Raw genomic sequence first — 21,371 nt, forward strand, 5'->3', positions numbered from 1 at the left:
TTGCATTTTAAGATTTCCCAATTACCATTCATTGGTTAATGCATGCTCAAAAAGTTTTAGTTATTATGATGGTGAAAAATTGTGAACGAAAATTGATATATTTGTTAAATTTACAAAAATTTCTCTTACTATAAAATAATGGAATTAAAATAGAAGTAAATGAAAAAAATTGAGATCTTGCTCAAGATAGTGTAATCGAGATTTTTATGTTAAATGTAAAAGCAAAAAGAAGCAATAAAAAACTTAGCTTTCTTTATTAACTAGAATTTTTGTATTTTTGAAATATTCAAATCACTATGAATATACATAACAAATTTGCCTCATTACAGTGCCCAAACCACTATGAAGTTGCAAGAGATAAGATCTAGTAATGATATGCATTACACAACAATAATTCACTCAGTCCACAATTTGTTACAGAAACAGCAGTTACTGCAATGTAATGTTACAAACATAAAATGCAACAGAAAAATTCTAAACACCAAAGATTTTTTAAAAAATCATTCAAGCAACAGAGCAATACACAAATACATTTGATTTTTTCCTTAAAACAAAACAAAAGTTAACATTTAAAGCTAATTCAGTTTCATGCACAGGATTTAACAACTTGAACAAGATAATCATTGGAAAAAAAATTTTAATTTAAATTCATAAATCAATATAAAAGCAACAGATAACTCCAGTATGAAGCAGCAATTTTACTATAATCAAAAAAATCATTTTGGCACAGGTCTAAAATTTTTACTGCCGGATTTTTTTTCACAACGATAAAAACTATATTGAGAGATAAAACAAGGTCGATAAACTTTTTCAAAATATACCCTGAAACTTGAAAAAAATTAATACAATACTGTACTGGCACGAGATACGAGTTCATAAATAAAAAAAAAAAAATGACAAAGGAAATGTAACACTAAAAATTTGATTTAGAGAACTGTAAATATGTCTATAAAATCTTTTCATTCTGTAACATTCAAAAATAAAGACAAAAAGAAGGTTTGACTCTGCATTCAAAAAACAGAGAACAGCAATACAAAAATAAAACTTGCATCTTTTAGCATAACGGACGCAATACTGCACAGGCTTCGAAAACCTGAACAACCTACCAGCCTTCAACAAAGCTCAAGAATGAGAAAACAGGTTTAAAAAACATACTTAACAATTGGTATATTATATCAAAATACAGAGGCAAAACTGCTGTAGAAAAGTCTAATTTATAAACTACTTAGCAATGCAAACAACTGAATCTCTAATAAGGCATTTAAGTGCAAAAAATGTACACTTTTGTTTTTTGAGGCCTTCAACATCACCACAAGCCGTCAGGAAGCCTATTTCAGGTTTGAATTATTTGCAGACAAATCATATATATATAACAAGAAATTTATAATACTGTAAGTATGCAGGGCTCTGCAAAATTACGGAAGCATCAACTTCTGTAGAGCAATTAAGATATAAAAATTACAAAAACTGTTAATGTCTTTACTTTCCATTTCCAAGCAAACATTCATAGGTTCAATATTACAAAAGGCACATGTTACGTAATGGGTACGATGAACAGGCAATGTCAACTTGAAAAATTTACATTGATTAAAATGTGGAAAAATGTAAAATTGTTTTGTTCGTAAAAAAATACTCTCTACTTTTCAACTACAGCTCGAGATGCTTTAAAAATATTTTTCCAAATTTTAATAATTTACAATAGTTTTATTTTAAACATGTTTGCTCTAAGAAGGAACAGTTGGATAAACAAAAACTCAGATCTAAATACTTGCAGTTATTGAAGTTCAAAGACATCCAGAAGAAAATCTCCTTAAGGTGTTATGCTCAGCAAAACAGGAGGGGAAAAAAAGAATTAGTTTATGGAATGTATAACTATGAACTGTAATGATATTTTTTTTTATTTGCAAATGCTTTCACAGTTAAGATTTTAGAGTAAACACTAAGCCCCCTTCACATACATTTCTTTCACAATTTCCTAACAGAACAGAAAACGTGAACAAATTCCAGATGCGATTACATATTTTCGAACTGATCGACTCTTCTTTTGGTATTGCCCTTTCGGATTTCTCGCAAAGTCTTGTACTTGTCACGACCTTGCCTCACATTTTCTTGATGTAGAAGATCGTTCTTGGTCAATTTTGTTTCGTCTTTAGAAGATGCAAGTTCTTTGCTCAGCTCCTGAACAAGGAAAAACAGTATTAGATTCATACATTTTATATCAGTACTTTCAAATAACAGAACTTAGTTCTTCCAAAAAATATTTTAAAGCACTGCACTACTAAGTAAAAACCCTTTTTAAGAAGTCACTAACAAAATTGCAAGTTCAGTCAACATACAAGTTAAACATTATATTAAACATTAATTTTTATAGAAAAAAGCTTTACACAAATACAAATTAAGATTACATGGTAGTTCATCTAATATATTATATTAAATACAAACATAAGTAGAAAACTTTGTAAGAAAACAAAAGAATAATATGTTATTGTCAAACAATGAATTATAGAAAAGCATCTGCACTTAGACAATAATACAGAATATTTATAATCTATATACAGCTGCTGAATTTGAGTAGCTTAGTTATTTCTAGATGCATAATCTTTATAAAATGACAGATTTTTTTAAAAAGTAAATATATAAAAAGAAAAATCTAACATGATAGCTAAATTAGCCTATTTAATTAGTTCTTTTGTAAGATTGTATATCTTCTTACAAGATATTAGTGATTTTTAAATTTGTGATAATTAAATATTAAATTTATTGCACAAAATTAAAATATACTGCATGAGCATTCAATTAATAAAAAAAAAAAAAAAAAAAAAAAGATTCTTACTTTCAATTGGTCTTGAAGGTGCTTTTCTTTTGAAACTTGTGTAATTCTATCTTCTTCAGGTTTGGGCAGATTGATAGAATCATCACACGACAGCTCAGCACCTAAAAGAAAATGGAACGGAAAATTTTTAAATCATATCTTAGTCTATAGTGAAATTGGAATTTTTTTCCATACCTTCGAATTCATCAAAATACTATTAACACAGAATCGGGGGAGGGGGTAATTAAGAAGTTTTAAAATCTATTTATATATTCAATAATCACTTAATGTTGAAATTAATAAAAATTATATGTTTAAAATATTAATGTCCATTTTTTCCTTTTAAATTCCCAAATCTTAACAAAATTTCTTTTCATACACTAATGTAACATAAAATGGTTTAAGAAATTCAGCACAATGATCTAACCTTTTGTAGACATGGGTTATATTAATTGAAGGAGCAACATTAAAAAACATATACTAGGCACAAATAAATACGAATTTTATTCTAACACAAGCAAGGGCTACTATCTAAAACAAAGAGTTGAATTGTAAAGGAATTGCTAGATGTTGAAAACTATTCCAACAGTTTTTCCATTTAAATTTGCTTTCTTCAAACTTTGAAGGTAGGATAATTTGTAGCTACAGATGTGAAGAACTATTACTGAAGAGGCTTTTTATAGCATTTCCTTTAACAAGCAAAGATACAATGGTAGGCTATATAACAGCACTAGTTCTAATTCAACTTAGAGTTTATACACACCAATTAATTTCATTTTCTTGGACAAATACAAATTGACTGCTGTGCCTGAAAGAGTCGGAGTCAATAATTCTTACCAATCAGTCTGTAAGCAAAAATATATTCCTTAAAAATAAAAAATCAGAATACGTACCACATTCTCCATTGACCATATCGTCATTCTCCTCATGTTCATCCTCTTGAATGTTAAGGTGCTGGGGTGTGGTAGCTTCCAGGAGGGCAGCAGCTGCCTCCTCCTGTCTGCGACGGGCTTCTTCAACCTCCTCCTGCAGTTTGCGCGTCTCCTCGTCCTTCTGGTTCACTTCTTCTTGGATGCGCTGTACTTCTATCTGCTTCATCTGAATGGCCTCCGCCTAAGAAAGAAAATAATATTGTGAAATGAATATTATAAATGAAAAATAATATTATGAACTTCTATATTTCAGATAGTTCTGAAACTTGCCAGAAATGCCATTTCAGTGACAAAATTAACAAGATGCCACACTATATAAGGAAGGATAATGATGGTAAATATTTCAAGAAATGATTTCAGACAATTGTTTTGTTTTTTTTTATGAGTAAGTTTAAGATTCAAGAAACAAGCCTCTTCTACTGATTTATCTCTAATTATAAGCTATAACTTTTTAAGCAATGAAAAAAAAAAATTCATACATTTCAGAATTAATAAGAAACTTTTACAAATATACAAGAGCAATGAATTTTTAAAACATTTCTGATTTTACTTAAAATGAATAGCAAAGGCATGGGGAAAAAAAAAAAAAAAAAAAAAAAGGTTGGTCAGAAAGCTAAATATTTCAAGCTAAAACTAGAAGCTCCTTAATGTTTTGTTAAAATTGCTACATATCAGCAAGTACAAAGCCTATAAAGATTACAATAAAACAACCAAAATACTTACATTGTGTTAAGAAATATTGCAAGTAATTCCAATTAATATTGATTAAAATTTCCATTAAACACATGTATGATTTTTAATTGTCACATTTTGCTTAATTTTTGTCACATTCTGAATTTTTGAGAACATGTAAAACTTCCATTAACATTCCATTGATTAAAACTTCCATGAATCCTACAGTGAAATTTCCAATTTAGATGTTCCTTCTTATACACTTATATAAAAAGTGACAGGCTCATTTACTCAGTAATCAGAGGTAATAGAGAAATGCTATGCATAACCTTACTAGTAATATTAAATTGTAAAAATTTAAGCAAAAAAACAAAACTTAAAATATAGACAAAGTTTATATAGATAATGAATATGAAAAGGAGAAGTGTCAATAAACCCTTTATAATGCAATAAATACCAATGGTCAGAACAATAACAGTCATCTCCAGAAGGGAAAGATACATGAAAAATAACTGGATAAGTATATGAAAATTAAATGCTGAAAATTAATTATTACAACTAATAATTTAAGAAAATATTGAGGTTAGATATTAGTAAAGGAAATTTTTTGGTAATGATTCATTGAATATCACCCTTTATCAACAAAAGCTTTTGAAAATGCACCATCTTTACAATAAGATGAAAGAAAGAAATCACGAAATGAAAAGACTTATAAATATATGAAATTAATAACTTATAATAACTGAATTATAATAATTAACAATTGAATACATCAATAATAAATTCAACCAGCAAAATTTAACATTTCCCCTGATATACTTACTAATCTGGCCTTTTCTTCGGCTTCCATGGCTTTGTCATTTTCTAATTTCTTCAACATTTCTTCTAGCTCATTCTGTTTTTCTTCAAGTTCGGCCTTAGATTTCTGTACTTGACGCAATTGTTCTTCTAGACGACGGATGCTCTCTTGGGCTTCCATAAGTTCTGAATAGGAAAAACAAATTTAGACGAAAAGAATTGCGGAAAGCAGAAGTTAAATAATGTGAATAACCAAGTTACTGAAAATATTAACACAAACTTCATTTATAAGGCCACAATTTAATAAAGATGATCATTACCAAAGATGGATTTTATTTATAAGGACTGGATATGAATGAGATTAAAATGAATTATAGTACATTTTTCATTGCCTTTGAACAAACAATTTGTTTAAATGTTTATTATGTAGTGCAGGAATGAAAAATAATTCAAATGGAATTTCAATTAGTTAATAAAAAATCAAACTGATTTGATATTTAATTTGCATCAATACAATCAAATTTTCCAAAATACTGACAAAAGAATAAAACATTCTCGTATGGAAAATTCTTTTCCTAACCCTTTTTCTCAATCTTTTACTTTTAATACTTATGTTTCTACTGTTTACAGTTATATCTTTCAAACACACAGCAATAATATGTATTAAACAATATATTCAAAAATTAAACACCAAAAGAAAACGAATACTATGAAAAATATTGCATTGTTAGATATTTCAAAGTGGCGAAAACAGACACCAGGTTTTTAATCTAAGAAAAAAAAAATGACATTGTGCAATGTGACAACAAAAGCTTGCATTATGAGAAACAGCGAGTGTTTATTGAATATTTTTTTTAAGCTGCAAATCATTTTATTAACCAGAAAAATAAACTCTACTCTCAACTCTTTATGTAAAAACTTATTTTAAAAAATATAAGAATATATCTAAGTTTAACCAGCAATAACTTTCAAATATCTGCACAATTCCTAATATTATCACATTTATCAGAAGATTCAAACACCATTTTCATAGAGAAATGGCGAGGACGAACCTTTTCTTACTTTTTGCATATTTCTACACCTCCACTCCATTTTAAGTAATGGAGGTTCATCGATATGCATTATTAATTAAAGAAACGTATAATAATTTTGATAAGAACTCAGAATTCTCATTATTTAATATATTAAGAGCATTTGAGTCATTTTATTCATATATGCATGGTATATTTAAATTACTTTTCAACTTTAATAGTAATTCATTCAAAATACACAAGTAAATAACATATGTGATAATTTTATTCATTACAATTTTTTTAAAATATAATTCATTAATTTATACAATAACTGCTCTTTTTATTAACTCAAATAAACATATTTGATAAATCACTACTAAAAAAAATTCTTAATAGTTTTGTTTCATCAAATACTGTTCACATACTTCTAAATTTGTAAAATTTAGAAACAATTTTAAAATTCAACAAGCAATTATTAATCTATAGCTTGACATCCATTTCGGAAACTTGCGTTTCTTACCAAAGAAAAAAAGCCTTAATCCTTTGACAATCAATCTTTTTAATCATTTTCTCAGCAATCGCATAGAAAATGAAACATAACTACTATATTAGACAAATATATTTGATTTTTTCAAATGTATTTAAATCCCCATGGCTAGGATATGATGGCCAAATACCTTCTCTTCCCCACCAAAAAAAATTACTTTTACTGAGAACTAATTAATTTAAAAGTAATTAATTTAAAATTAATTTATTTAACTAACTAATTTTAAAAGGTTAGTGGAATGTATATGTCCCTTTGGTAGTCAAAGGGAAAAAATACAATATAAAATTTGCCCAAAGTTAAAACATTTCAAAGTCATCTTAGATTCACTGTTATTTGTAACAAAAAGAAGATAAAACCATGTTAAAACAAAATATATCTAAATTTTTTTTTATTATTATTATTCTAATAATTACCTTAAATAACTAAACTAAAAAATTCCTAATTCAGAAATTCATATTCTTAATAGAGTGCATAACTATATACCAAACAAAAATTCCTATAATAAATTTTTTTAATTATAAATAGACTAAAAAATTTTTAATTCTCACAAGTAATTTGACATACTATCAAAACTATTGGAGGAATGGTGCACTAAATGGAATAAATATTCCATTTCATGTTGCAACAATTCTTTTTCCTATACTAATAAAGAGGATCTAGATGGTAAATGAAATATGAACTGCATAATGTTATTAAACTTTTCTTTTACATCCAGATTTAAGGGTCAGAAATGAAATCCTCATACATGCATTTAAAAACAAAAGTGTATGGAGATCTACTATCAAACTCCATTCATTAGAGGAATGGTGTTAGCGAATTCTCCATTTTATTCTGCAACATTTCTACACCTCTTTTTCCTATACTGATAAAGAGGCTCTAGATGGTGCTTTCAAGTAAATATACACTGCACAATGCTATTACTCTTCCCTTTTGCATTCAGATTTGAGGGTCGGCAATGAACTACTAATACTTGCATTTTAAAAATGTACGGAGATCTACTATCAAACTCCATTCATTAGAGGAATGGTGTTAGCGAATTCTCCATTTTATTTTGCAACATTTCTACACCTCTTTTTCCTATACTGATAAAGAGGCTCTAGATGGTGCTTTCAAGTTAATATGCACTGCACAATGCTATTACTCTTCCCTTTCGCATTCAGATTTGAGGGTCGGTAATGAACTACTAATACTTGCATTTTAAAAATGTACGGAGATCTACTATCAAACTCCATTCATTAGAGGAATGGTGTTAGCGAATTCTCCATTTTATTTTGCAACATTTCTACACCTCTTTTTCCTATACTGATAAAGAGGCTCTAGATGGTGCTTTCAAGTTAATATGCACTGCACAGTGCTATTATTCTTCCCTTTTGCATTCAGATTTGAGGTTCGGCAATGAACTACTAATACTTGCATTTTAAAAATGTACGGAGATCTACTATCAAACTCCATTCATTAGAGGAATGGTGTTAGCGAATTCTCCATTTTATTTTGCAACATTTCTACACCTCTTTTTCCTATACTGATAAAGAGGCTCTAGATGGTGCTTTCAAGTAAATATACACTGCACAATGCTATTACTCTTCCCTTTTGCATTCAGATTTGAGGGTCGGCAATGAACTACTAATACTTGCATTTTAAAAATGTACGGAGATCTACTATCAAACTCCATTCATTAGAGGAATGGTGTTAGCGAATTCTCCATTTTATTTTGCAACATTTCTACACCTCTTTTTCCTATACTGATAAAGAGGCTCTAGATGGTGCTTTCAAGTTAATATGCACTGCACAATGCTATTACTCTTCCCTTTCGCATTCAGATTTGAGGGTCGGCAATGAACTACTAATACTTGCATTTTAAAAATGTACGGAGATCTACTATCAAACTCCATTCATTAGAGGAATGGTGTTAGCGAATTCTCCATTTTATTTTGCAACATTTCTACACCTCTTTTTCCTATACTGATAAAGAGGCTCTAGATGGTGCTTTCAAGTAAATATACACTGCACAATGCTATTACTCTTCCCTTTTGCATTCAGATTTGAGGGTCGGCAATGAACTACTAATACTTGCATTTTAAAAATGTACGGAGATCTACTATCAAACTCCATTCATTAGAGGAATGGTGTTAGCGAATTCTCCATTTTATTTTGCAACATTTCTACACCTCTTTTTCCTATACTGATAAAGAGGCTCTAGATGGTGCTTTCAAGTAAATATACACTGCACAATGCTATTACTCTTCCCTTTTGCATTCAGATTTGAGGGTCGGCAATGAACTACTAATACTTGCATTTTAAAAATGTACGGAGATCTACTATCAAACTCCATTCATTAGAGGAATGGTGTTAGCGAATTCTCCATTTTATTTTGCAACATTTCTACACCTCTTTTTCCTATACTGATAAAGAGGCTCTAGATGGTGCTTTCAAGTAAATATACACTGCACAATGCTATTACTCTTCCCTTTTGCATTCAGATTTGAGGGTCGGCAATGAACTACTAATACTTGCATTTTAAAAATGTACGGAGATCTACTATCAAACTCCATTCATTAGAGGAATGGTGTTAGCGAATTCTCCATTTTATTTTGCAACATTTCTACACCTCTTTTTCCTATACTGATAAAGAGGCTCTAGATGGTGCTTTCAAGTTAATATGCACTGCACAATGCTATTACTCTTCCCTTTCGCATTCAGATTTGAGGGTCGGCAATGAACTACTAATACTTGCATTTTAAAAATGTACGGAGATCTACTATCAAACTCCATTCATTAGAGGAATGGTGTTAGCGAATTCTCCATTTTATTTTGCAACATTTCTACACCTCTTTTTCCTATACTGATAAAGAGGCTCTAGATGGTGCTTTCAAGTTAATATGCACTGCACAATGCTATTACTCTTCCCTTTCGCATTCAGATTTGAGGGTCGGTAATGAACTACTAATACTTGCATTTTAAAAATGTACGGAGATCTACTATCAAACTCCATTCATTAGAGGAATGGTGTTAGCGAATTCTCCATTTTATTTTGCAACATTTCTACACCTCTTTTTCCTATACTGATAAAGAGGCTCTAGATGGTGCTTTCAAGTTAATATGCACTGCACAGTGCTATTATTCTTCCCTTTTGCATTCAGATTTGAGGTTCGGCAATGAACTACTAATACTTGCATTTTAAAAATGTACGGAGATCTACTATCAAACTCCATTCATTAGAGGAATGGTGTTAGCGAATTCTCCATTTTATTTTGCAACATTTCTACACCTCTTTTTCCTATACTGATAAAGAGGCTCTAGATGGTGCTTTCAAGTAAATATACACTGCACAATGCTATTACTCTTCCCTTTTGCATTCAGATTTGAGGGTCGGCAATGAACTACTAATACTTGCATTTTAAAAATGTACGGAGATCTACTATCAAACTCCATTCATTAGAGGAATGGTGTTAGCGAATTCTCCATTTTATTTTGCAACATTTCTACACCTCTTTTTCCTATACTGATAAAGAGGCTCTAGATGGTGCTTTCAAGTTAATATGCACTGCACAATGCTATTACTCTTCCCTTTCGCATTCAGATTTGAGGGTCGGCAATGAACTACTAATACTTGCATTTTAAAAATGTACGGAGATCTACTATCAAACTCCATTCATTAGAGGAATGGTGTTAGCGAATTCTCCATTTTATTTTGCAACATTTCTACACCTCTTTTTCCTATACTGATAAAGAGGCTCTAGATGGTGCTTTCAAGTAAATATACACTGCACAATGCTATTACTCTTCCCTTTTGCATTCAGATTTGAGGGTCGGCAATGAACTACTAATACTTGCATTTTAAAAATGTACGGAGATCTACTATCAAACTCCATTCATTAGAGGAATGGTGTTAGCGAATTCTCCATTTTATTTTGCAACATTTCTACACCTCTTTTTCCTATACTGATAAAGAGGCTCTAGATGGTGCTTTCAAGTAAATATACACTGCACAATGCTATTACTCTTCCCTTTTGCATTCAGATTTGAGGGTCGGCAATGAACTACTAATACTTGCATTTTAAAAATGTACGGAGATCTACTATCAAACTCCATTCATTAGAGGAATGGTGTTAGCGAATTCTCCATTTTATTTTGCAACATTTCTACACCTCTTTTTCCTATACTGATAAAGAGGCTCTAGATGGTGCTTTCAAGTAAATATACACTGCACAATGCTATTACTCTTCCCTTTTGCATTCAGATTTGAGGGTCGGCAATGAACTACTAATACTTGCATTTTAAAAATGTACGGAGATCTACTATCAAACTCCATTCATTAGAGGAATGGTGTTAGCGAATTCTCCATTTTATTTTGCAACATTTCTACACCTCTTTTTCCTATACTGATAAAGAGGCTCTAGATGGTGCTTTCAAGTTAATATGCACTGCACAATGCTATTACTCTTCCCTTTCGCATTCAGATTTGAGGGTCGGCAATGAACTACTAATACTTGCATTTTAAAAATGTACGGAGATCTACTATCAAACTCCATTCATTAGAGGAATGGTGTTAGCGAATTCTCCATTTTATTTTGCAACATTTCTACACCTCTTTTTCCTATACTGATAAAGAGGCTCTAGATGGTGCTTTCAAGTTAATATGCACTGCACAATGCTATTACTCTTCCCTTTCGCATTCAGATTTGAGGGTCGGCAATGAACTACTAATACTTGCATTTTAAAAATGTATGGGGATCTACTATGAAATTCCATTCATTATCTCCATTTTAATTTTTCAACAAATCTACACCTCAAACTTACATACGAAGAAAGAGGTAATAGATGCTGAAAGGAGCATCTATATGGGATTCCTAATCATAAACTGGAAATAAATAACATAAAAGTAAAATCTCAAATTACCTTTCTGTCTTGCTTCCATTTCTTCTTGCATTTGCTTAATCTTTTCTGCATATTCTTGTTGCTTTTTCTCGGCCTGTTCTCTTGCTTCCATTTCTCGTCTTAGTTTTTCTCTGAAATTTCGAACAAAATTTTCAACAATGAATAATTATTTAATTATTCAAAATTCCAAAAACTATGAAAAAACTTACTATATTTTATTGAGGCATAATGATGTACATGATCAAATTTACAGACATCTATATTTTAAACACACTAGGACCAGGCAGATCATACAATAAAACTTATACTTATTCAGACTTAACAGACACTCATTAATTACATATAAATCTGTTTACAGGAAAGGTATCTTTTAATTTTAACAAAACAATATGCTATTTGAACACTTTATATTTCTATTAGATTTTATACTAAAGAAATTTAGAACTGACATTGTCTATTGAAAGTAGTTAAGCAAAACAGTGAAAGTGAAATTTTGTTTTAAATTCAGCAAATCAACCACTTATTATAAGTATTATATACATTTTCTTCTAATATTGAAAAAGCTTCTCTTCCCCCCCCCCTCACATTCATATTGTGCAGTTGGATACTAGTCAAATAAAAAAAAAAATTAACGACCTATTTAATATCTGCAATGTCTTTGAGTTTCAAGAAAGCTAGCTTTCCTAATGAATAAAATGGTTCTAAATTGAACATAATGACCAATGTTAATACAAACCTTTCTTGTTGTTTTGCTAACTTCTCTTCTCTTGCCTGTGCTTTCATTTGCTGCACTTCTATTGTGTCAGGTTTTCTTCTTCTCATGTACAGTTCATGGTTGCCCATGCATAGAGATAAGATACGTTTGTTGATCCTTAGACGAGGTGCAAAGAAAACAAAATCCTAAGAAAGGGTACAAAAAATAAAAAATATTTAATCAGAAATTAATTATAAAATCAATATGTTTACTTTTCTCTTTTTAATAGAAAGTGTAAGTATTACTAATGCATAATACATATAAAAACATTAACTGCTTTTAGTCATATGATGTCATCCATAAAAATATTTTAAGTCTTTCAAATTGTAAATTATATTAATTAGGATAAGCTACAATAACGGCAAATAACAATATTTACTAGGCGAGGGACAAAAGTTTATATTATATATACATAAAATTTTACTGAAATTTTCCCGATATTCTGCAACTATTTAAATATGAAATTATCTTATTTAGAATACAAAATAAAATAATTCAAAAATGAGAAACATGATTTTTATCAAGCTTGATCAACTATTATAACATTATTTTCAAAATTAGTTAACATTTACCTATAAATTCAAGAATAAGAAACATCTTTAAAAGAAAAGAATCAACATGAAGTAGCAGAAATTGTTAGGACAAAATTATATCTGAAACAACCTATAGTTTGATGTATAAGAAACAGTACAGATCAAGGCTTGGCATTAAATTCTTTTATATAAGGGCAGAAACTATAAAAATGTATGTCTCATAAATATCTAATAAAATATTTTTAACATCTATTCCAGAAACATGTTCCACAGTATTTTTCAAACAAAAAAAATTCCAGCTATTGCCAAGAAAGACTTAACTTCTTGTAATGATGAGAAGAAAAATTAAAACTATCATAATTAAAATGTTTGATTATTTCTTAATCAATTCTCAATAAATATCTATTGATAGTTCCATATTTACAGAAGATAATTTCACATAATATAACATAAGAAGCTATGAGTTTTTTTAGAAGGTTTTAAGTCTAATTCTTTCAGTAGTCTAGAAAAGTACCCATTATTTTATAAATAATTTTTTATATGTTAACGCATTTACTTAAGCTACATAGAAATTTATGAATTAGAATCTTATCAATAGATCATAAGTAAGGTAAGTAGAATTTATAAAAACAGTATAAATTAAAGTTACAATTTTTTTAATTGAGAAAAATTGAAAAATTTCTAGTAAATAAAACTTGCAATTCTACTAAATATTTCAAAAACCTCTTTCCCTTTGGATTATTGTTATTGCAGAATAAGATTCCTTTTAGCAGCTCATGTAAGCACATTTTCATTGAGAGAATAAACTATGGATAATTGGTTAATAAAACAATCATTTTAATTTTTTACTTAACTCAAAACTAGACAATAGGTTAATGAAAATGATTGCACACATTGTAATAATAATTTAAACACTTGTATTAATAATTTAATTGTAATAATAATATAAACACTTACTGGTGCTTTCTTATCAATTGGCTTGATGACAAATTTTTTATCATTAAAAGAAATATTTCTTATTTCACTCCAAGGAAAACCAATTTTAGGAGTTAATCTGAAAAAAATTGATAAAAAAATAAAATTTCCTGCAAATTGAATATTTAAACAAGAATTAAAAACAGTAAAAAAACAAAGCAAGCATATTAAAAATATCAGATTTAAATGTCAAAATCTGAATAATAAATACAAATGAATAATGAATTCAAAAATATACATGCTATATTAAAAAAAAAAAAAAGTAAAACAACTTACACTGAAAATTCTTAAGACTATTATGTAAAATTTTTTAGTAGAACTTTTAGATTTACTTTCAGCCTAAAAAGAGTACAAGTTGTTTTTTTTTACATTTTCTAGGCTTTCATTATACTGTTTACTTTTATAATTCTATCACCACATCAACCTGTAATAATTGAACTACATATAAAATTTCAATAAATTACATAATTTTAAGAATTATTAAAATACTTCAAAAAATGAATTAATTTAAATTTAAAGAAAAATACAATAAAAGAACATTGCAATTTCTATTAATAAAAAACAATCAAGAACCTCAAACACTAACTTTAAAAAAATTGTACAAAATAATTTTTTAAGTCCTTATCTGCAAGATTAAAAATTAAATCAAACTTTGCAAATTATAAAAGACTTGTATTTCAATAATTTTTAAGTAATTAGTAAATAACTAATAAATAATTCAGTAATTATGATATTGAAATAAGCGTTGATTTGCAGGAAATCTTATTACGAAAGAAATCTACTTACTTGTCATCCTTTTCATAAATATTTAATCCCAAAGCATCTACACCTAACCATAGGTCTGTACCTTTCTTATTCTTGATTTCAAAGTAATTAACACCATACATTTCAAGATCCTGAGCTATTTTCAGATATTCCATCATTGCATCCTCCCTGAAATGACAGATAATCGTAAGAATCCAATCTGAATGATTATGCAGTAGAACCAGATAAGAGCTTTCAATGATTAATGCTGGTAAACGCTACTTTACCTGGGCATTCCTTTGTGTTCTGCCCACCAATTCATTATTCTTTCCTCCCACTGTTCTTTGGTTAGTTTGTGTTGGTCCATCACTCTGAAAAGAGAAAAATACACAACATTTAAAATGCCGGAGCAATTAAAAGCTCAACATAAAATTTGCATCTAATGAAATTATCTACAATATTAACCTCAAGACTTGAGAAATAAAGGAAAAGTGTTTATTGTAGGAAACTACTTAATGTGTTTTGTAAATAGACATTATTAATACAAAATGTTTTGTTCTTATTTCTAATTGCACATTAACAGGGGTGTTTGTGGGACCCCAAAAAATCCCCTGAAACTTTTACAGACTTACTACCGACATTTTGGAGTTTCGAGAAGGGGGGGGGGGAGAGAAATGAAAAATTACAATTATGAAGTATTGAATGACCTAATTATAAAAGTTCAATGAATTACTTTTTTTGCAAAATTAAGACCTTTGAACCCAGGTCACGTGATCGCACATCTGGTCGAACGAAGTCTCTCCTTTTTTTTTCTGCCGCGCCTACTTGCCGAAAAGAATCCAGAAGAGAATGTCCGAGAACCGGGGGAATGAGTCATAACTCTCAATAAGGAATAAACAAAAAAGAAGTTTTTTTCCCCCTTTTCACGCATTATCACTGCCTTTGGAGAAAGAAAGGAAAAGTTTTCACCACACACAATGACCTTGCGTTTTCTGCTTTCAAAGCAAACAAAATTTCCCAGATCAAAATAAATAATTCATTATTATTCCTACTTCCTTTTGAACGACGATCCCCGGAATTTCCGGGTATCGAAGTTCAAAATCCCCGGAGCACAAACACCCCTGCATTAACTACTATGTTTTTGTAATTCAGTTTGTCCACAGGCTAGGGGAAGGATAACTAAAATATAATATAATTAATTCTTTCAAATTTATTATGTTTTATAGTACAAGCATGGAATCACTTATAATGTAATAAATGTTGCATTAAACATTTAAAATCCTTTTAAATAAAAGTACAACTGCTGCATCCTATTGAAATAATTAATCCTAAGATTTATTTGTATGTGTTCATTCTCATTATTTCTATTTCAAATCATTCTCCAATCCCCACAACAGAAGACATCAAGGTTATTTGAGAAATTTTGGTTAATTACGATGCTTTCTTTTTTCTTCTATCCCTTCCTCTTAAGTCAAACAAGCTCCCTAGCATGGTGTAAATGACAAAGAGCATAAAGTTCTTAAATATAAGCTTGAAAATATCAAAACTTGGTGAACATAAGAAAGTGGAGAAGCTCACCATAAAGAGTCACAAATAAATGACAAAAAAAAAAACCATTAAAGACAGAAACATAAAAGTAGGAGTAATGCTGTAATTCAAATACAATTAAACTAAGTATTTTTACTTATTTCTATTAAACAGTACAAATTTAATTTTTTCCAACTATACAATAAGCATTACATTAGATAATGCTTCTTGATTAACAATATAATTTTTGTAAAATATATAGAATTGTAGAGAAAACTGGAGGCATTCATTGAATTTCTCACTATATATATATTTTTTTTTTACTTTTTAAAATACAAAATTTTTAAATTTTCAACTAATTACCCCATTCCACTTTAATTTATTTACAGTTTACATATAAATCATACCAATTCGGCTGATTGCAATACAGCTCAGATAACAGAAAATTTTATACTATGTAGCTAACTTTTCCCAATTTTTTATGCATTATGCTTTGATGCCTTTTCTAGTCAATAATTGACAATGCTTCACTGCTTTTTAAACTGTAAACACAAAATGCAGAATCTTAAGGTTTTAAGAATTTATAAACAGCAGATACTAATTTTTCCCCCTTGATAGTTTAATATTATGGCTTGTACACAAGCAAGTAGATTTAGTTATAATTCAAAAAGGCAAAATTAATTGTTGATAGAAACTGGTGAAAGCTTCTGTAATTTGGAAAATTTATTCCATATACAAAAATGCGTTACACCTCTCTTCATTTATTCCCAATGATCTTCTTACGAATGATTTAACACTTTTAATCACATTAACTTCTCATTTTTGAATATTTCAATTTATAATTGAAGCTGTAAAGTTATTTTAGTTATCCAAGTCCAAAAAAAGATAGTTCTAGACTTTCTGCAAGCATATGAACAATCCAAATGTGCAAGCTGTTGTAGATGATGATTAATAGATTTGACCCAATTTTGCATCTTCATATGCGTTTTTACAGAGAATGATTACTATTCATAACTTAGAGTAAATCAATTTTTAAGATTAATATTACATTTTTTTAAATATTATTCATCTGAATCTTAAGTATTATTAATTACAGAACTTAAAGCATTTATCTTTAAAGTATTAGTACAATACTGGTGCTAACAGGTCAAACTTCTAAAAGTTTACAAAATGAGAAGACAATTTTTGTTTTGTACATTTATATATTAGAAATGCAAGTTTTTAATACATTTAAGTATACAATTTATATCTTTATTATCATATTCACTATTTTTAAGCAAGGCAAATAATGTAAATTTTACCTCTGTGGAAGCAATCTATCATTAGTTAAACATCCTAATTTATGCATATCAATATTATAATCTCCATGTTTTGCCTGGACAGCATAGGAAGCCAACAACACAGATGTTTCAGGAGGACAATAGATTTCATCACTCAAGATAGCGTTTCTGACTTGGAGATAGAACAAACGCTACAAGGGGAAAAAAAGAAAATTTTAATATAAAATAAGATTGCATAATTCAAAATAAAGACTTGAAATTAATAGTTTTAAGCATTCATTACTATTTCGTATTACATACAGAAGACTGAAAATCCGTAACTTGTTCAGAAATAGAACTGAAAAGAGATGCATCTCTTCATGAACATATAAATTAAGACATCAATGCAGTAATGACCTTTCTTTTCACATTCTCATCTTTAATAATTCTACATTTTTAAAACTTTTCAGTAGAGCCCTCAGATTTATATTAAAGCTTTAACATTGAAATCCTCAAATTGATGTTCTTGAAATATATTTATCATGCCTTTTACCTTATTCCATATAATTTAAGCAGTAGTAACCAATCAAAAATACTAAATTTAAGTAGTAAAAAATCAAAATAAAATGTAATTAAGAACAATTTGAGTAACTATGCATATCAGCCATGAAAGAAAGCGAAAATTTCAATACAATAGGCATCAAGAGTAATAAATTCTAAAAATTAATAATAGTAATCTGAGATAACATTTTAATAAGAAGCAGTAATTGTGTATTCTTCTAACATAAATATTTGATAAAATAAATATTATTAAAATATTAATGCTTCAAGCAGAAAAATAACATCATAGGTAATTTCACACCCATACTAAGAAAACTAACCAAATTAAAAGAATGTATTACACATTTTAACTACACTTCTAACTAGTAGACAAGTAGAAATACATACAAGTAGAAAGGCATAACAGCATCAGCATCTGATCTGAATTGGATATCTGAGGTAAGTATTAGAAATATGAACATAATGCTCGATAATGTTAATGTGCATTTTTGAAACATTTGCCTCTTCCTTTCACATAAATGTTTCGTTATTCTACTTGTCATTTACACTAATAATCTAGGTATAGCTTGAAAATTATAAGAATGAGACTGATATTTTTTCATTTATGCTTCAGAATTGTAAACATAAGTAAGAAAAATGTTTTTTGACTACCAAAACCAAGAACTTTTATTCTTCATAGGTCTTAAAAATAAACTAATACAGACACCTATAAACAAAGCTATTTTTTTTTATCTTGTATTATTTTACAAGAAAACTATTCATTTCCAAAAACTCAAGCTCTAGTACTGATAAAATAATTCGAAAAATTAAAACATTTCCTCCTTTTCTGAAAATGTAATCTTGACATTTGAAATAGACAATTGATAAAATTTAATTGGACTATATATTTTAAACAGCAATACATTAATTTCATCATATTAAATAAGCTAGCTGTATCAATAATTTCTATTAGCTATTCTCATTATGTATACTTTTTTTAATTGCCTGTATAGGATCAAATATAGCTTTTCATGTATGCTAGATCTGCTGTAAATAAAGGTTTATAATGTGATCAATCAGTCTCCAGACTATCAACAATCTATCAAGTTATAATAATATTAATGGTCAAATCACTTCTTAACTGACAAAGCCTCGTTATCTATATCAGCGTCTGACAAGGGATCACACTCAAAAACTACACAGAATATAACATTCACTCTGTAGCAGCATGAACAGAAAATTCCAGATTGGGGTTGATATGTAATAACTTTCATTACAATGGGAACATGCAATGAATCCTTGGGCAAAGGCACAATTATTCATTAGCAAAATACTTAAAAAGCAAGCCACATCTTTGTTATATGATCAAGGAGAACAAATCTACTTTACAACAACCTCCCATCATATCTAAATTACCACCTAAAAGAAATCAACAGTCATGATGAAACTTTTTTAAAGATTCTCAACCTATAACATTAAGTTTTAGAAAATTTCATTAACTAATCAATACTAAATGTTATCAAATTTCTACCATCTATAAAATATAAGGAACAATTTAATGCTTTTGTAATCATAACATTAAATTTTTTTTTATCAGCAGAATCCAATAAAATACCACTGACCTCACCGGGTAATTGTTTGTAATTTTCTAAAGATTCATTAACTAATCAATACTAAATGTTATCAAATTTCTACCATCTATAAAATATAAGGAACAATTTAATGCTTTTGTAATCATAACATTAAATTTTTTTTTATCAGCAGAATCTGATAAAATACCACTGACTTCACCGGGTAATTGTTTGTAATTTTCTAAAGATTGAATTTTAAAAATTTATATTTGTTAGAAGTTTGATACACATGCAAAAAATAATTTTAACTATTTTCTAAATAAAAAAAACACTGTAGTTTGCAAAAAAAATTCAAACTTTACTAAAATGCCTATCCCTAAAAATATTCGATTGCTGAAGAAATCATTTTTAGCAATTTTTTACAACTAATTATGACATTTGTTAGAAATCATTCGATATTGACAACATTAGACAGAAAAAAAAACACAGTATAAATTATCAAATTATTTCCAAAAAGTAAAAACATTCAAATACAATTTACTGACATATCAGAAATATATCAACTAAGGCTAATTTATAAAACAAAACCCGCTGAAAAATTATAAGCTAAAATATTTTTTTTAACTTGTGTAATAAAAGTTGAAAGATTTCATCAACAAACCATTATTAAAAAACACGAGCAAATCTAATTATTATATACATCAAGGATCTAAATCCAATGTAATAATCCACAACATTTGTCTTAAATATTACCTTTCTCATATTCTGCATTTTTCAAACTTTACTAAGTAATTACAAAATACTACTATTGGTACACAAAAAATAGAAAATACTCAATAACTTATACTTTAATTTACTTAACCTCCTATAACATAACTTTCATTCTAGTAACCAAATAATAATTCATATCACCTTATATAGATAAATATAGTTTTACAAATTATATTAGAATCTTTTTTTTAATTATACACACTAATATTAATAATACATAGATACTTACCACAGTGATATCCTGAATCAATTCCTCCGATACATCTTCAGGGTAAAATTTGGCACGGAATTTAAACTGAAGTGGGTTTTCTTTCTTAACATCTTGGTTCAAAACCTACAAATAGCAGAGGTAATGAAATCAGAATCTTCAAAAGTAATAAAAAGTTATAAAACAAGTTTAAAGATCCAAATAATAAAGTAGCTGACATAAGTAGATCTGCAAATATAATAAAGTTTTGAAATTGCATAAAATGATCTATGTTAGATCCATATCTCCAAAATGATCCACGTGCATTCATATTTTATGCATATAAATATAAATTTAAAGGATCTTATAATAGAATTTTTATAAAATTTTACAATATATAATATAGTAATAGCATAATGTTGAAAACTGATAAAATATTTTTTAAATGATCTAGAACTATCACGATAGAATTACCTCAGCTAATAAAGGAAAAAATAACTGATTTTAAACGAAGTTATCTTAAACATTTTGAATACAAGATTTAGGGATTTTATTATTATTTTAATTTAGTCTATCTTCTTACGATTTACATATTCAGATGCTTAATGGCTTAAATAAATCCCCACAAAAGAAACTTACCATAATAACTAAAAATAAATACCTTTTTATTCAATTTTAACCATGTTGTTAACCCTTTGCTGTCTGTATATTGTAAACCAAAGAACCATATTTCTCTCAGACCAATTGTTTTCACAACCTGCAAAGATTCAACACTTATTGCTTGCTACATATTTATGCAAAATCATATTGTTTGAAACTCATTTTCACAGAACAGAACTAATTATTAATATTACATAA

General features: G+C 28.4%; 1 protein-coding gene across 1 annotated transcript in view; it reads right to left on the reverse strand.

The window, feature by feature from the left end:
* Positions 1–235: 235 nt before the first annotated feature.
* LOC129980950 (moesin/ezrin/radixin homolog 1-like) overlaps positions 236–21,371 on the reverse strand; it is a 28,324-nt gene continuing 7,188 nt past the window's right edge. Inside the window, exons 4-15 of the mRNA XM_056091461.1 lie at positions 21,175–21,270; positions 20,556–20,660; positions 17,487–17,656; positions 14,946–15,029; positions 14,701–14,847; positions 13,897–13,993; positions 12,389–12,552; positions 11,674–11,783; positions 5,240–5,400; positions 3,706–3,925; positions 2,834–2,934; positions 236–2,178 (exon numbers count right to left, since the gene is read on the reverse strand). Of these exons, the coding sequence (XP_055947436.1) occupies positions 2,014–2,178; positions 2,834–2,934; positions 3,706–3,925; positions 5,240–5,400; positions 11,674–11,783; positions 12,389–12,552; positions 13,897–13,993; positions 14,701–14,847; positions 14,946–15,029; positions 17,487–17,656; positions 20,556–20,660; positions 21,175–21,270 (1,620 nt within the window). The 3' untranslated portion in view covers positions 236–2,013. The remainder of the gene's footprint in view (positions 2,179–2,833; positions 2,935–3,705; positions 3,926–5,239; positions 5,401–11,673; positions 11,784–12,388; positions 12,553–13,896; positions 13,994–14,700; positions 14,848–14,945; positions 15,030–17,486; positions 17,657–20,555; positions 20,661–21,174; positions 21,271–21,371) is intronic.

Source organism: Argiope bruennichi, chromosome 8, assembly GCF_947563725.1.
Source record: "Argiope bruennichi chromosome 8, qqArgBrue1.1, whole genome shotgun sequence".
NCBI classification, from domain to species: Eukaryota; Metazoa; Arthropoda; class Arachnida; order Araneae; family Araneidae; genus Argiope; species Argiope bruennichi.